Source organism: Panicum hallii, chromosome 9 (assembly GCF_002211085.1).
Source record: "Panicum hallii strain FIL2 chromosome 9, PHallii_v3.1, whole genome shotgun sequence".
Classification (NCBI taxonomy): domain Eukaryota; kingdom Viridiplantae; phylum Streptophyta; class Magnoliopsida; order Poales; family Poaceae; genus Panicum; species Panicum hallii.
This window is the reverse complement of record NC_038050.1, coordinates 17702193-17718232: the sequence shown is the minus strand read 5'-3', so window position 1 is coordinate 17718232 and position 16040 is coordinate 17702193. Positions and strand designations below refer to the sequence as shown.

Genomic DNA, 16040 nt, shown 5'->3' with positions numbered 1-16040 from the left:
CACCATATTAATGAAGAACCAAGTGCTTAAGAGATGGATTCTAAATTTTCTTAGAACTCTCACTTGCTTTCCATAGAGATCTCTTCTCAAATCTCACACGGCCTTGGCGGGGGACAGAGGGGGAGTTGTATAAGTTGCATAATATGTGCAAAATGTTCCGTAGAAACTCTGCAAAACCATGGAATCTCACACACAATAAAATCTGCAATCTACAGAATCTCTATGATAAATCCTGGCAATTTCCCAAAATGGTTTGGCATCATCTCATGTCCAATGCAAGAAACTAAAGTTGTTTAAATGAATAGGACAATCAGGTACAATTCTCCAAGAAATTAAACAGCAACGTGTTGCTAAAAAATACTAATCGAATTAATACTCAGTATGCTTTTTACCAAAAGTGCACCAAGTGATTGTAGCTTACCAATGCATATGAATAAATGTCATCACTACCCACAACACTTCACACTCCGGTGAATCATAACTTTTATCCTCTTACACTTAAATTCTCTTATCCTTAGAAAGACTTTGTGTGGCAGAATATAAGAACCAACAATATAATTTCTCCATTTCTAAAATAACTATTGTGTGGCAGGCACTTCTCAATATTAATGCCAAAATACTCATTGGATTTGATAAATAAAAAAAATCTCACATGCAGGACTTGCGTTCCATAGCTGCAGGAACAATGACAACCAGAGATGGTGATCGGTCCCTGCTATAGAATCCAGATTGAACTTTGTGGGCAGCCTCGAGATCTAACCACATAGACACACCAGTTATAGTTGACAATATGATCTGCACTTTTCAAGGCACCCCAATAGTCCACTGTCACAAAATCATGCTTTAAAGATGGCGCTAGCAGGTGGCCTGTAGCATACATTATAAATGCATTTTTTGGAAACATTCATGCTCCATGTGGCTAGAAGTTTCATACACTTCTTTATTTAGGAAAGCTTCAATGTGCTTAAACTGCGTGAATATTTTTCCTCCAAGCCAATGGATGCACGCATAAACGCAACTGACTATTACGATACCTGGGCACCAGCTCCACCAATCCTTCTTGGCTCACATGGTATACCATAGACTTTTTAAATGAATCATGCATTTCTCATCTAGTACAATGCCCGAGCACTCACATCAACTTGATCCAACAACCACAAACTAAAAAATTCAGTTTCATCAAATTAGGTAAACATAGCAGGCCATCGACTCCAATCGAGGTCCTTTTTTTTTTACTTGGGGAATGTCTGCACAAAACGGTATATATGGTCGATGGCACCTATGAGTTACCGAATTTGAGTTATACTTGTGGAGTCCCCACAATTATCTCCCCACCTCATTCGCTGCACCCTTCCACGCGCCATGGCTACACATCTATCTTCGCCTCCCTTCACACCCAACAGAAACCATTTGTCCTAATAGATTTAGAAACAAGGAGATACACTAGATAGATCTAAAATGCGTTGCATATGGAACATATGAGTGCATACCTTCTCCATTTCTGTAAGAGCTCCTTGTCTCGTCATCGGCTGCAACCACTCCGACTGCAACCAACTAGGGGCGGATCCAGGATCTGCACCTATAGGGGCTTATTTTCCTTTTGTTTTCCTCTGTCTTCTTTTTTTCCTTCCTCCTCCTTCTCCTTTTCTTCTTACTCTTGAAAATTATTAGGGGGAGGGGGGCTCCATGGGCTGCATAGTGGTAGGGGGTTCCAACCCTCCTTGCCCCCACACTGTATCTGCTTCTACATGTGACCTACCATAACCCTATACTATTAAGGCGGGTGCGGTTCCTTACCCTCTGGGATGAGAGCTCGAAAGGGATGGTCTTCTTTGAACGTAGGAGCATGCTAACTCCTCTGCAATCACCGGATGAAGTTAGACCATTGGTCACAAATGCGACTTGAACATTATTACCAAGGGGGTACTGTTTGTTATATTGTTGGAGATTCTTTCTCTGGAACCATCTCACAGAACACGTTTATACCGTGCGACTGATAGCCCACGTGCAGTTCTCGAACACTCTAATCGTTTCTCTAGAATAATAATCTACATTTCACCGGATACAGATATAACTGTTACTTTATACAAATATAATACATATACTGCCCTACAAGCCTACGACTCATCAATATTTGCGCTATCATGATTGTCCAGATAACCGGCGGGTGCGTGTATGATGGTATAAAATCTAGGGAAGAAAACGGACAGGAACGGCGGCAAAATTCCTTACCCGTTTCTGTTACATTTTTTTTACCGGGAACGGAAACGGGAGCGGGATAGCCGGCCGGGAGCGAGATAGAAACCGGAATATACGGGTACGCAAAAATGAATAAATATGGGTGAAAATACAATGGAAATAGATGGAAAGTGGGAGCATACACCGAGATGACACGTTACAAAATATGAATCTTACTTGACTACATTCACATAAGCACATATTATTAGCATGCTAGTGCTACTGCTCTAGTAGCAGTGCAGACGTGCAACACAATTGCACAAGCACAGCTGCACAGGTAGCACGCCAGCAGCCTAGCACAGGAGCACAAGCTGCTGGGCACATTGCACTATGCACACTGCACTTTGACTACCACTAGCAGCATCTTCATAAATTTTTCTCTGTAATCATGTCAAGGAATTAACAAATAGAACGGCTAGTCAACCCTCAGTTAATTAACAAATAGATCCTGACATAGAACCGCGCCATGTGGCCGGCTGTGCATGCGCACGCGCTAGGCAGGGCAGGCGCGGGCAGGACGTTGGCGAGCGCTGTGCTGAGAAGGGAGGGCGAGGAGCGGAGGGGCGAGCCGGCGAGTGCGACGGACGGAGGCAGCGGGCCAGCGGCTGCATGGGTTAGGGAGGGCCTGGACGCAGATGGTCGGATGGGATGAAGATTAGGAGAATTAGGGTTGCACGAGCGATCTTCATAACTTGTACGTATTGTTATTGGGCTCGTGGGCTGAGAGGTTGAAAGCTTCATCGATTGGGCCTAGTCCGCATAAGTTAAAAAAGCATGAAAACAGGATCCGGTAAATACGGACGGATGCATCATCTCCCATTTCCTGTCCCGCTCCCGAATACACCGCTTCCGTTTCTTGTCTCATTTTTGGATTTTTCTGTCCAATTTTCGTATAGCTGAAAATACATGACAAATACAGAAAAATGGACGGACGGAAATAAATTTTTTTCATTCTATTTTCAACCATAATAAAAACTGCTCGGAAGGTGCGGTTAAATTTTAGGTGGGAACACGTACGGGCCCTGCATTCCCGCTTCCCGGTTGAGAAAGCTGAGGGGTACTTGGATTCAGTAACTCATTCTTAGTCTAGTCACGTGAATATTTAGATATTAGAAAGATTAAATATGAGTTAGCTATAAAATTATTTATATAAACCGGTGCTAATTTACGAGACAAATCTATTAAGTCTAATTAATCCAACATTAGCATATGTTTACTGTAGCACGACATGATCAAATTATGGACTAATTAGGCTTAAGGCATTCATCTTATGAATTAGTCTCTATTTATGCAATTGTTTTATAATTAATCTATATTTAATACTTTTAATTGGTGTCCAAACATCCGATATCCGATATGACCAGATTTTAGGGGCTGTTTGAATTCCAGGTGCTTATAATAAGTCCTATTACATCCAATATTTCAATACCAATTAGAAAGACTAAACATAAACTAATTATAAAACTAACTATATAAGTTAAGGGTTTATTCGCGAGACAAATCTATTAAACCTACTTAATCTATGATTAGCATATAGTTACTGTAGTATCACATGGGCTAATTATGGACTAATTAGGCTTAATAGATTCGTCTCGCAAAAACCCTAGGGCTATAAAATTTATTTTATTATTAATCTATATTTAATACTTCTAATTAACATCAAACATCCAATATGGTGAGATTTATAATAAACACTGTGAGATTTATAATAAACACTGAGTTTAGTCCAAACAACGCGCCACCGGCGTGGGTTTGGAAACTTCCGGAACGACTTGGCAAAGCCCTCCCCCACGACCTTTCTCTTCGGTCACTGACGATCGGGGTCCACGTGTTATCAGGCCCGCTGTCAGTGGCATTCCCCCGTTGCGTCGGCTCCTGGACGGTTGACAACCCCGGCACCCTGCTTCGTCTTCCCCACGCCCTCGCGGCTTCGCCCTCCTCCCATCTCGCGGCGCCATGGCTTTCCACCGCCACCTCTTCCTCGCCGCCGCGGTCGCGCTCCTCCTCGCGGACGGCCTTGTCCCCGCCACCGCGGGGAGCCGGGGCGCCGGCGCCTTCGACCCCTCCCGCGTGGTTCAGCTCTCGTGGCGCCCCAGGTGACGATCCGATCTCCCTTCCACTCTGCTCTCCCCTTCTCCCAAAACCCCTATGTCGCGCGCGAGTCTGACAGCCGTGTGGTTCCGTCTGGCTATTAGGGCGTTCCTCCACAAGGGGTTCCTGACGGACGCGGAGTGCGACCACCTGATCGCGCTGGTGAGTGCCGGAGGATGTGGGTGGGATTGGCTTGTTGTGATGTCTGCTTTGATTGGTTGATTGATTCGGTTTCTGGTCGATTGAAGGCCAAGGACAAGCTGGAGAAGTCTATGGTGGCGGACAACGAGTCTGGGAAGAGCGTCCAGAGCGAGGTGCGCACCAGCTCCGGCATGTTCCTCGAGAAGAAGCAGGTGAGCAGATGGCACTCCAACCGATTTCACTTTATTTTTGAACATATTCGGGATTGAAATGGTTCGGAGCTGGAAAGGAGTCTCATGTAGATTCGGTGCTTGTATGAAGTAATGGAAGGGAATGCTTGTGCATTCACAAAGTGAAATTAATTAGATTGAAGGAACAATCGCAGCTTACATTGAGAATTGCAGATTCTGAGATAGCAGGGCACTGTTTTGCTTGAATTAACTTATAGGTCTACATGGTTCATGGTTCTTGTGCTAACAGTGTTGATCTATGGGTGAAATGCTTGAATGCAATTAGTACTATAGCGCTTCTGTGGACATTTGTGAAGTTTAGTTGTTTCTGTATGAATTTGTAGATACTGTTGCCACCATGACTAAATTTTGTTTTTACTTCTGGTGCTCATACATAATATTCATACTGGGTTTCACTTTGTGTAACCAATAGCTCAGAGGGGTAACTTTTGATTATTTTTCATGAAATTGAATTTTTATAAATATTTAGATTCAGTTATCCATTGAATGTTGATGCTTGTAAGCATCTGTACCTTTAGTTGTCCAGATGTAATATGACAAGGATCTGCCATTTGAATTAAGCTTATCTGCCACAGTATGCATGAAGATCTGAAAGTTTGTTCCTTCTATTAAATGGTTGTTCTTTATATTTCAACTGTGGCTATTTCATATATGTCAGTAGGGTTGCAAGTTCTAATCATGTTGGGTCACTGGGTTGACCCAAAAAGTTGATAAAATGAACTAGAATGGCATTCCACGTAATTAATTTAGGAGGAGCAATGATATAGAATGGCATGCCCACTTGCATCCTTATATGCTAGTTCTTTGTTGTGACTTTCACTGTATACTATGTGAAGTACTATAACAAAATATCTTATTACCTATTAGCTTCCTAGACGTATCTATATCTTACATCACTGAATTAAAGTCAACGAAATTGATTCATTTCTGTTTAGTTAAACTTAGTTAAACTTTGTTTGTCTTCCTGGTTGCTTAATTGTTTTGCTGTATCACAATACTTAATTGCAGAGACATGAACTGCAGATGACCATATAATCTCAGTGCATCTATTCACGAAAGCACTAAAACTTGTTCGTTCTTGCCAGTTTTTGCCTTCTCTACATTTTCTACCCTGATGGGATTTGTTGATTTTTTTTATGGAGTGCACATTTTTGTTTAAGTTTTAGAATAGCTCATCATGTACTTCTAAAAATTTTTCACATGAGGCATTGTACCTCTAACATATGACAGAAAACATATGAGGATGGCTTCTTATTTGCTTTCCTCATTGTGGTGTCAGTTGAATTGATCCCATAAAAAATCTTGTCCCTTGATATTTGGGGTAAGGTGACTGGATTTTGATGTATGCCATCTTTGCTCTTTCAGTTTGGTCTGCTGATTTCTTTATGCTAGATGGGAGTAAGAGTGCCATGTTTTGCTTGTACACTGTTTGGAATGTGGTCCTGTTCTGTTGTACTTTGTTTGACACACCCTTGCTCTATCCTGCCATTTTATCTTAGTTTTGTATATTGGCTTTATCGGGTTTACTTCGTGGTTTTAATTATCCTTAGAGTTTTGGTTTGGCTAGCGCAGGAATTGGTCATACCCCCTCACTTGTTCACATATGCGTAGCACAACATGTTTTGCCATGTTTGGCAGCTTATATTGGTTATTTGTCTTCGTTCATTATCGTCACGTTTGATGGATTGTTTCAAATTGTTGCTGAGTCATGTCACCTTCCACTTATGGGCTTCAATGTCGATTGCTTAGGACTAGCAAGTGGAACCTGAGACATTGCCCTAGAGTCAGAATACCAGACATGTTGTCATATGCAATTAGATGGTCTGAACCCAAACAGCATGTTCATTGCCAATGACTGGCGTCAACACCACACGGCCATGGATAGATTACAGTGCTAGCAACTTTGATGTACTATTTGATTAGTGAGTAGAGATACAGACCCATCCTTATATAGATGGGTTGACTTGACTTGGATCAAGGAGATTGCTCAATCTAATAACACATGAAGTGCAAACCAAACCTAAGCATGCAGTAACAGCAACCACATGGCCATTGTTCACATGAACAGTAACCACCCATGAACTGTGCACCATCCTTAGGGATACATGGTTCCTGCTCTAGTGCTCTTCCTCACATGGGCCCTAATGGGCTGCACATGATACACTTTTCCTTTTTTTTTGAACAAGAACGTCATACTAATTTTAGGTAGCCGCAGTCGTGCTTGTTCTCAGATCAGTTTGATCAACAGGATATGTTTCCTGATAGCACGCCTTCACATTCATGGTGTCATGTCTTATTTGGAATCAGTAAAATAGTAGAGATGTCCTATCCTATCCTCTGGCTGGCATCAATTAACTATGTACAGACTACAAAATGTAACCTTAATATATTAACTAAGCTATTCACTTGGCAGGATGAAGTAGTAACTAGAATAGAGGAGAGGATATCTGCTTGGACATTTCTTCCACCAGGTACCTTGAAAGCTTAGATTAAACTACTCAAACCCTTTTGGGCTTGCATTTCCTTCCTTTTAACTGTCAATAATCTTAATGCTATTGTTGTGGCATGCTTAGAGAATGGTGAATCCATTCAGATATTACACTACCAGAACGGTGAGAAGTATGAGCCCCACTATGACTATTTCCATGACAAAAATAATCAAGCCCTTGGAGGCCACCGCATCGCCACTGTGCTCATGTACCTATCAAATGTTGAGAAGGGCGGAGAGACCATCTTCCCCAATGCAGAGGTAATTACTTGTCCTTGTTGTGTTACTTTCTTAAGAACGTCAGTTGCGATAACTCAGGCATTCAACAGGGGAAGCTATTACAGCCCAAGGACGACACCTGGTCTGAGTGCGCAAGAAATGGATATGCAGGTATAACAGACGTTTCTGATAAAACTAAAATTACCGTCTAGATCTGCACGATATATGACATTGACCGGTTCTTACATAACAATAAAATGACTATTTTCCAGACCCGAGCCTAGTTTCCCAGTAGACTTCTTAAGCTTTTTGCATATCTTAAGGTATACCTTCCACTTACGTTTGCTCTGATGTCTATTTGTTGGCTCCCTCCGCAGTTAAACCGGTTAAGGGTGACGCCCTGCTGTTCTTCAGTCTCCACCCTGATGCAACAACAGATTCTGACAGCTTGCACGGGAGCTGCCCCGTCATCGAAGGCCAGAAGTGGTCCGCCACTAAATGGATCCATGTGAGGTCGTTTGACCTCCCTGTCAAGCAGGCGGGTTCATCTAATGGATGCGAGGATGACAATGTCCTCTGCCCCCAGTGGGCGGCCGTGGGTGAGTGCGCCAAAAACCCTAACTACATGGTGGGGACCAAGGAAGCACCTGGGTTCTGCCGGAAGAGCTGCAAAGTCTGCGCAGAGTAAGCCATTAATCCGCTGTCTTGTAAGTGACATGGCATGTTATGTAGCGATTCCAATTCCAGGATGTAGATAGGACTGAGCATAGCATGAACCTGGGACAAGGAACTGTAAGAGAGCTATCGATTATCACCTATACAGGCCAGGAAATCACCAGCTAGAACACTTTTTTATGTTTTGTTCGAACCTCGCAGAAATTACCCTTTTCAGTTGAGCAGTCTAATCAATGGCGATCCATACAGCAATCTTTGGTGCGTGATAACTCGTCTCGCTGGAAATGAGGCCTTCCTTCTTTTGTTGAAACAAGCTAGGGGGTCGAGGGGAGGGCGTGCTTTGCCGTGTGTATATCAATGGTGTTTGGTGCTCTTGTACCTGTTGAGCTGTTGTCCAGTTGCCTACTGAATTGCAACAACATGCAGCCTGTGGCCTATGGGTATGTGAACTACAACCAATCTACCAAACGAAATAACTTTGCCTTTATGCTCATAGCTGTTTGGCTGCAGAAATTAAAGGTCCGCGTTGCTGACAATCGTGAGAGTAGTGAGTCCCTGTCCCCTTTCTTCACTTTCTAACTCGTGTCATCTTGCATTCAATCATAGCCAGTAGTACAATAGAGATGACCAAACACCAAAGAGAAAAATCACTGCCCATTGCCATGCATCATCACAAATACTTCACAAGCAAAGACACATCACAACCATACAATCCAATAATCTTCATTTTTTTAAAGATTAATCTAGCAGACACTACTAGCTAGCTTTTGGGTGCCACCACGCCGTCGTTGCCCGCGAGCGCCCGGTACTTGTCCTTCCTGGTGAGGCTGGTGCACTCGTAGGACAGCGTGGCGGCGATGAGCCTCTGGATGTAGTTGGCCACCTCGTGGCTGGTCTTGCCGCCGGCGCAGGTGAGCTCCGTCGGGAGCTTGCTGAGGAAGGTGACCACGTAGGCCGGGCTCGGGTTCATGAAGAAGTAGAATGGGTCCATCCCCTTCCACCCCCTCGCCGTCGTGCCGTGGAACATGCTCATCCGGTTCTCCATCGCCACCGGCACCACCTCGTCCGTGAGCTCCGCGAACAGCGCCGAGAATCGCAGCAGGAAGGGCTCCCGGCACGTTGTCCCCTCGGGGCAGATCACCAGGTCGCCCTCCGCCAGCAGCTCCCGGATCATGGCCTCGTCCGACGCGCGGTCCCGCGTCAGCCGCACCGTCCGGATCGGCGACAGGAACTCGGACAGCCGCGACAGCGAGTAGGTCACCGCCGCCACTGGCCGCCCCAGCGCCGCCGACAGGAAGATCGGGTCCAGCAGCGTACGGTGCGAGCACGCGAACAGCACGCCCCGCCGCCCCGCGGCGCGCTCGGCGCGCGGCGGCGGCGGCGCGCCGCGGACCAGCACGCGCACGCCCAGCGCCCAGAACGCGTAGTACACCAGCGGCATGGGCAACAGCGCGCCCGCGGCGATGCGGAGGCAGGCGAGCGCGAAGCCGGCGGGGAACCAGAGCGCAACGAGCAGCGCCACCAGAGGCGTCGGGCGGCGCACCAGGCGGCCGTCGTGGAAGATGACGGGGCGAGGGAGCTGGTCCATGGGCAGGGGCTCCACCGGCGCCCGCGGTACGATGTACGCCTCCTGCAGCCATCCAATCCATGCATCATGCCCCACCACCACGCGTGCGTTAATGGCGAATTAAGAGGACACGGGCACAAGGCAAGGCAAGGCGCCACCATTATGAAGCCACACTAATGCTAGCGCCAGGGCATTGAAGAGGCGCGCAACCACCACGCCATTGCTCTATCAAGTTAGTAATTAGCAGCGGCATAATCCACATTTAGAAAGGTCTCATGATCGATCGAAATTGTATTAAATTAAAGTGCCCAAAATGCTCCATGATTGTACCACCATCGCACACTACGTGCTAGAGAAACATGTAACATTTGTTGCGAATTCCTGCATTCCAAAGGACATTGCTAGATGCGCAAGCAGCCAGGGCATGGCTACTTGTCGCATCTGTGTACTACCCATGGCACGCGTAAAAGTACCGGCCGGTGTCTTGGTTCGGTACCTCCGGAGGTTTTCAAATTTGAACCCAGTATTGAAATATCTTCACGACAACTTTAAGTACCGAGCTAAAAATTAACCGATAATAATGTGCGCGATGAATACTCATTTTTTTTTCTAACAGTGGTGTAACACTGGGCTAGCTTGATCCCGATCCACGCGTGTTATGATGCTAAGATCCAGGGCAGACGAGCAACGATAGCAGCAACTCTGTCCACCCCCCAGCAGCTAGCTCACTCCAGCTATAGCAAGTAACTATGGATGGTTAGATTCACCTAAAAGGCCGTACCCGTGTAGCCGTACGTGTAGCCATAGTAGCAGTAACTTACTTTGGTGCATCCATGTCCAGCGAGGTCTTGCGACGATTGGTTGCAAGGCAAAAATTAAACTTCGACGAAAGCTCACCAAAGTTTAGGCAAGTGTTAACAAAATTCGGCAAATTCACCGAGTTTGTCTTACAATTTGGGCAACCTAAGAGAGACAAGAGATAGAGTAGACCCGGTCCAAACCAGACCTACCGGCGGGCCAAACTAATATAAATTGGCGTCTAGGCGTAATCAACCCGGCCCGCCGGGTTGCTTAGTTAATACCAGCCAACCGGATACTAAAAAATCCAATGAATGAGCGTAGGTTAGGTTGGGCAGCGTCTGGCATGCCGGGTCCCTGCTGCCTGACCAACGAACGCTCTTTACTGCCCAAAGATGTGACCCAACCGCATTCGTTTCTGATCTGACCGCTCCTGTACTGTAACTTTTAGTACCCCGGTGGTTGTGGCTGTGCCAGGAGTATGGAACAAGCAGTGTAGTGTACCCATATGCAAGATGCATGCGAGCAAGCAAGCAACCATGAGGTGATCTACACGAAGAGAAATGCAGCTGGAGAAAGAAACCTCCGACTATGAACTCTCTCGATCGCCTTGATCAATCAAGAGTATATTAAGAGCAGGTTTGGAGGAACGGGCAATCGGGCCGGACACAAATCCGATCCCAGAGTTTAGCAATACTTGCAAATTAGTTTTCAGAATTTTGCAGAGCAATTGCATATCTGTTTAATTTTTCCACGTGGCTCGTATCTGTGAAGCAATTGCATAACAGGCTAGAGCGACGACGACGATGGTTAATGACGATACGGTTGAATTGGCTCGTGCATGCAACTAGCCAATTGTTTGGCTAGCAGCAGATGGATATTGAATTTGCAAAAGTTTCCTATACTATTTTTCTTTTTTTTTTCTTTTTTATCGTGGCAGGTAAAGGTACCCAGCTACAGTGTCATCTCGAATTTATGGCGGGAACATGCAGAAACCACTCCCTGACTGCAAACACATGCACGCGCGACGCAGCGCGGCTCGCTCGGTGCCACACGGATCCTATTCAGCGCCTGAGCTTGTGCTTCGCTCCAACCATGCAGCTGCCTACTGAGAGTACAACATTCACTTCGCTGCCAATAATCTCCCGCAGCTCGATTTGGCAACCTATGCAGACTTCCCAATTATCGCAAGAGTGCGTCTAGAGCTTTGGGACGCGAGAATCTTACACAAATTCGGCTTTTGATCTACCTCGGTCTGTTCGCAATGCAAAGAATATAGTTGAATTTTGTCTTCTTCACAAAAATTTTATCATCTGCTTTTAAGATTTTCTTTGTGAAGAACTTCGTGCAACTTAACCAGACTACGGAATTCTGAGTTTAATTAAGTGCAAATTGGGGGTACGGTGAGCTACGGTAATACGAAATAGTCGGAGATCGAGAAAATAGGCGTGGTGACTTGCAGTGTACTGACCTTGCACATGCTCATGAAGGCGTAGTCGGAGCGGCTGTCCCCGAGGCCGACGTCGGGCGCGTCGCCGTCGGCGGCGAAGATCTCCCGCAGCGCCTCGGCCTTGCGGCGGCCCACGAGGACGCCCCGGCGCGCGTCCACCAAGCCCGTGGCGCGGCCGCGCCACGTGGCGAGCTCGGTGCCCGCGACGGCGTCGGCGCCGAGGCACTCCCTGAGGAACGGCTCGGCCATGACCCGGGGCGTGGACGTGAGCACCACGCGGCGCCGGGCGCACGCCGAGAAGACGCGCCACGCGCCCGGGTGCACGTCGGCGGCGTAGAACCGGGGCAGCACGGCGCGCGCCGCGGACTCGATGTCGCGCACCCGGGCCCCCGCCGTGGCCGCGAACACCAGCACCCGCGCGCACGCCGCCTCCGACACCACCACGCGCAGCGCCGCGGCCAGCGGGGACAGGAGCAACAGCAGCAGGAGGCGCGGCACGCCGCCGGCCTCGAACGCCACCAGCGCGTAGTACGGGAACGTGCTGCGGGAGCGGAGCAGCGTGCCGTCCAGGTCCGCGGCCACGGCGTGCGACCCGCGCCCCGACGCGTCGCACTTGTCCACCGTCGGGAACGGCTCCACGCCGGCCGCCACCACGGCCTCCACCGCCTCCATGGCCGCCCTCTCTCCGCGTCCGATCCGACAGGCGCCGCGCGTGCTCCGGCGATCGAGGAGCTCACACACTCCCTCGCACTACGCGCTGCCTGCCTCGTGCCGTCTTGCGCCGCCAGCTCGAGCTTCTGGTTGTGCTCGCGCGGGCGTATATATACTGGCGGGAGAGGAGGGGGTGGCGCCCGTGCCCGCGGTTGTGGCGAAGGTGGAGCGGTATGGTTGGTTGGTGAGCGGTAGGGGTGGGCGTGGTTTGCTGCTAATTGTGGTGCTAATCGTGATTAGTCTTAAGCAACTGATGGTTGCGAGGACACGAGGGCAACTGACAGTGTAGTTAAACTGTAGCGGCAATTTATGTTCTTCATTTATCGTGGAGGTCTAATCAATTTTAAGAGATGGGGCATGTGGTCCAAGGCTAGCTCTAGCTGAATGGGAATGACGGGGAGAGAGACTGGCTGACGTGTGGCACCTTTTTTTTCTTTTCTTTTCGTTCTAGTTTGTCAGAGAGCCAAATGTTTAAAATGGCATTGGCTGCTGACAGGGAAGAAACAACTCTTTGTACACCATCAAATCAAGTGATTAAATTGACTGCTGTGAGGTTTCACTCGGTTATAGTAAGAGCTGGGACATTAGCCATGGTTCGAATTTCCTCAAGTTCTTGGATTCATGACAAGATGCAGATGATCTTTCAAACTCAACGAAAGAATAGAAGTGTTTTGCAACATGGAACAGAAATTCATCAGATATTATTTAGTCTAACATCTGGAACACGAAATATATAGAGTGGTTCAATAAAAAATTGGAATTATGATTCATACTTACTATTTAAACCTAGCAAAAAGACTAATTTTTTTTCAATTAGTACATTTGAATAAAAATTTTCCTTTTTTTGACTTTGAATATTCTTGTGGCACATTTGAATTTCGTTGGTTTCAATTATTAATCCACAATTTTTATTTGAAAAGAAGGTCATTTTCATTGCTATTGAAATTGGGTGACATGAAGCTTCATGGTTGAAAGGTAGAAATGTTTGTCATGTCAAATTTGAAACCTTTTATTTAGTTGTGATATTGAATTGAAAAATTTTTGTTCTTCGAAATTTGCTCGGATTCATGATAATAATAAGATGTAAACCATCTTTTACTAAGCTTACTAAAAGCATGCAATAGACAGTTGTACCACTTCAACCTATATTTAAATTTACCTTTTCGCATGGTGATGGGGTTATGGATCATAGGTACCCCGTTGACGATCCTTAAATGTCAAATCCGACCGTTAACCATACTGGCAGATAAAGAAAAACTATACACCTTACTCATATATTTTATTTACAATAACCTAGTTCCACATGTGTATTGGCAAGTATTTGATTTCAGGAACACAAATCCACAACAAGAGAGAAACGTACACAAAACACAGGCGAAACGCACAGAAAATCCTATCCTGCGATAAGAGGGCCCACCTAGCAGAGCAAACCGTCTTACCAGGACACGAATCACCGAGGATCATCACTAGGGCCCACATGCTAGCCAGCCAGAGGAAGACGGTGCTGGGGAGGCACTACCCGGGGTTGGCCGAACCCTAGGTTTGGCTGAACTTGCCCGCCTTCCCGGCCTCCTGATCTTTGGCGGGAGGATCATCCTTATCTTGAAGACGGTGACCAAAGTTTCCATACCAGGGGATGATGGGAACTGACCTCTCAAGTTATAAAAGGAGGCCTCCCCCCTCATTCTCAACACAACACACTTGAAGCCTCTCTCCCTCTCTTTAGTTATGACTTGTAATCTTAGGCTAGAGGAGCTAGGCTAGTTATCTCTCTTAGCGAATCCAAGTCGTCCTCGAGGTCGTTGAGCAACCTTCGGCCCTTGGTATGGCTTTGCATCCAACTCGTCGGTATTCTACTCATAATATAGAGTTGATTCATGGTTATCTTGCTATCTTGATAGTATGCTATACCATATCTTATGCTCCCTCAAGTTATATAACCACGTTTAGCTTAGTTTTAAGTCTCAACTTCATTTTGATATGCTTCCGGGCTTGCTGTAGTTCTATACCTATCCATCATCATGGTAGGGATTCTAGAGGGGCTAGAGTTGTGATCTTGTGCACGGGCGTGGTGGTCTGGGCATGAGGGATCTATCGAATATGACTGCATCCCACGGTCTGTCGGGGTAGACGGCAGGTGCTTATGCTCTCTCAAGTTATATAACCATGTTTAGCTTAGTTTTAAGTCTCAACATCATTTTGATATGCTTCCGGGCTTGCTGTAGTTATATGCCTGTCCATCATCATGGTGGGGGTTCCAAAGGGGCTAGAGTTGTGATCTTGTGCACGGGCATGGTGGTTTGGGCACGAGGGATCTATCGAATATGACTGCATCCCATGGTCTGTCGGGGTAGGCGGCAGGTGGTGACAGCCCTGTCCATCCTTCGGAGTCTCCCACGTTTAGATGTGGTATAGGAGTCTAAAGTGCTATTCCAGGTTGCTGGCAGACCAGTACTGGGTATTCTCCCCGTAATGTTGAACGCTTAAATCTAATCCTAACCATATTATGTATAACCCTTGCTAATGTGAGTAGATATCACTAGGACAACCTTGTATGCATATGCTCCAACTAATCTTTGGTTTATCTGTTATTCTTAATTCATGAGTTTGGCTTTTGTGTGTGTCACATTACCCTTATACCTCATTTATCATAACTACCCCTGTATCAAATATAGTCTATAGCTTAAGCATATTGTTTGGATGATGTACCTAGTAAACTCTTCTTCACCATGCCATCCTTTGGGAAAATATAAATAACGATATCGTGATACTCTCCAGGTAAAATACTACAACGGTATATCTGTGCGTTTGCGGATTTATTCTGTAAATGTTAAGACATACTAACACAATGTTTCTTGGTGTCATTGCTAAGGACTAACAATCCTGGTGATGACGCTAAGAAATGTCAACAAGCATTTATGGCGCCGTTGCCGGGGATGACACTGGTTAAAAAATTTACTAATACATATTCATGGCTATATGTTTAAGAAATAGCCACTGCTTATACAGAATAAAGTTGAACAGGGGTAGTGTATGAACGGTTTCTCCTTACCGACAAACTTTGTTGAAAATCCAGAGAAGCTTGTGAGAAGGGTCTGACTTCACGTCATCCCTCCTCAAGTCATTCTCTCGGCAGCCGAACCAGTCATTAAAGCACCATCTGCGCCTGAGCCCATGGCTGAAAAGACTCTTCATGAATTCTCCGTCCCCTCCACCGCCAACGTGGCCACTGGACCAAACATCGCCGTCGGGATGTGAAGTTCAAACTCAAGTCGAGTCTCATCAACATGGTGCAGGCTAGCCCTTTCTGTGGCAAGCCTAACAAGGATGCCAACACTCATCCTCAGAGCTTCCTTGAGCTATGTGAAACCGTAGTCATATGGGAGTCACAACTGACGCCATCCGACTCCG

The 16040-nt window shown here is 46.4% G+C and overlaps 2 protein-coding genes across 2 annotated transcripts; one reads left to right on the top strand and one right to left on the bottom strand.

The window, feature by feature from the left end:
• The first annotated feature begins 4102 nt into the window (after positions 1-4102).
• LOC112875281 (probable prolyl 4-hydroxylase 7) lies at positions 4103-8355 on the top strand. Its single transcript, XM_025939078.1, has 7 exons — positions 4103-4334; positions 4434-4491; positions 4578-4682; positions 7135-7192; positions 7295-7470; positions 7539-7599; positions 7806-8355. The coding sequence occupies exons 1-7, from the start codon at positions 4195-4197 to the stop codon at positions 8114-8116; spliced, it is 909 nt and encodes a 302-aa protein (XP_025794863.1). The 5' UTR covers positions 4103-4194; the 3' UTR covers positions 8117-8355.
• A 378-nt stretch (positions 8356-8733) lies between these two features.
• On the bottom strand, positions 8734-12692 carry LOC112875280 (glycerol-3-phosphate 2-O-acyltransferase 6-like). The gene is made up of 2 exons (XM_025939077.1): positions 11940-12692; positions 8734-9733 (listed from the first exon to the last, which is right to left on the bottom strand). Exons 1-2 carry the CDS (start codon positions 12588-12590, stop codon positions 8864-8866), a joined length of 1521 nt encoding a protein of 506 aa, XP_025794862.1. The 5' UTR covers positions 12591-12692; the 3' UTR covers positions 8734-8863.
• Positions 12693-16040: the final 3348 nt, after the last annotated feature.

What these genes read in the sequence shown, in the direction of transcription:
- LOC112875281 (XM_025939078.1), top strand. Translation starts at nt 4,195, where the DNA reads ATGGCTTTCCACCGCCACCTCTTCCTCGCCGCCGCGGTCGCGCTCCTC. An exon ending in TTGGACATTTCTTCCACCAG is followed by an intron (nt 7,193 to 7,294) that starts GTACCTTGAAAG and finishes TGGCATGCTTAG; the next exon opens with AGAATGGTGAATCCATTCAG. An exon ending in CGCAAGAAATGGATATGCAG is followed by an intron (nt 7,600 to 7,805) that starts GTATAACAGACG and finishes CTCCCTCCGCAG; the next exon opens with TTAAACCGGTTAAGGGTGAC.
- LOC112875280 (XM_025939077.1), bottom strand. Translation starts at nt 12,590, where the DNA reads ATGGAGGCGGTGGAGGCCGTGGTGGCGGCCGGCGTGGAGCCGTTCCCG. An exon ending in CCTTCATGAGCATGTGCAAG is followed by an intron (nt 9,734 to 11,939) that starts GTCAGTACACTG and finishes GGATGGCTGCAG; the next exon opens with GAGGCGTACATCGTACCGCG.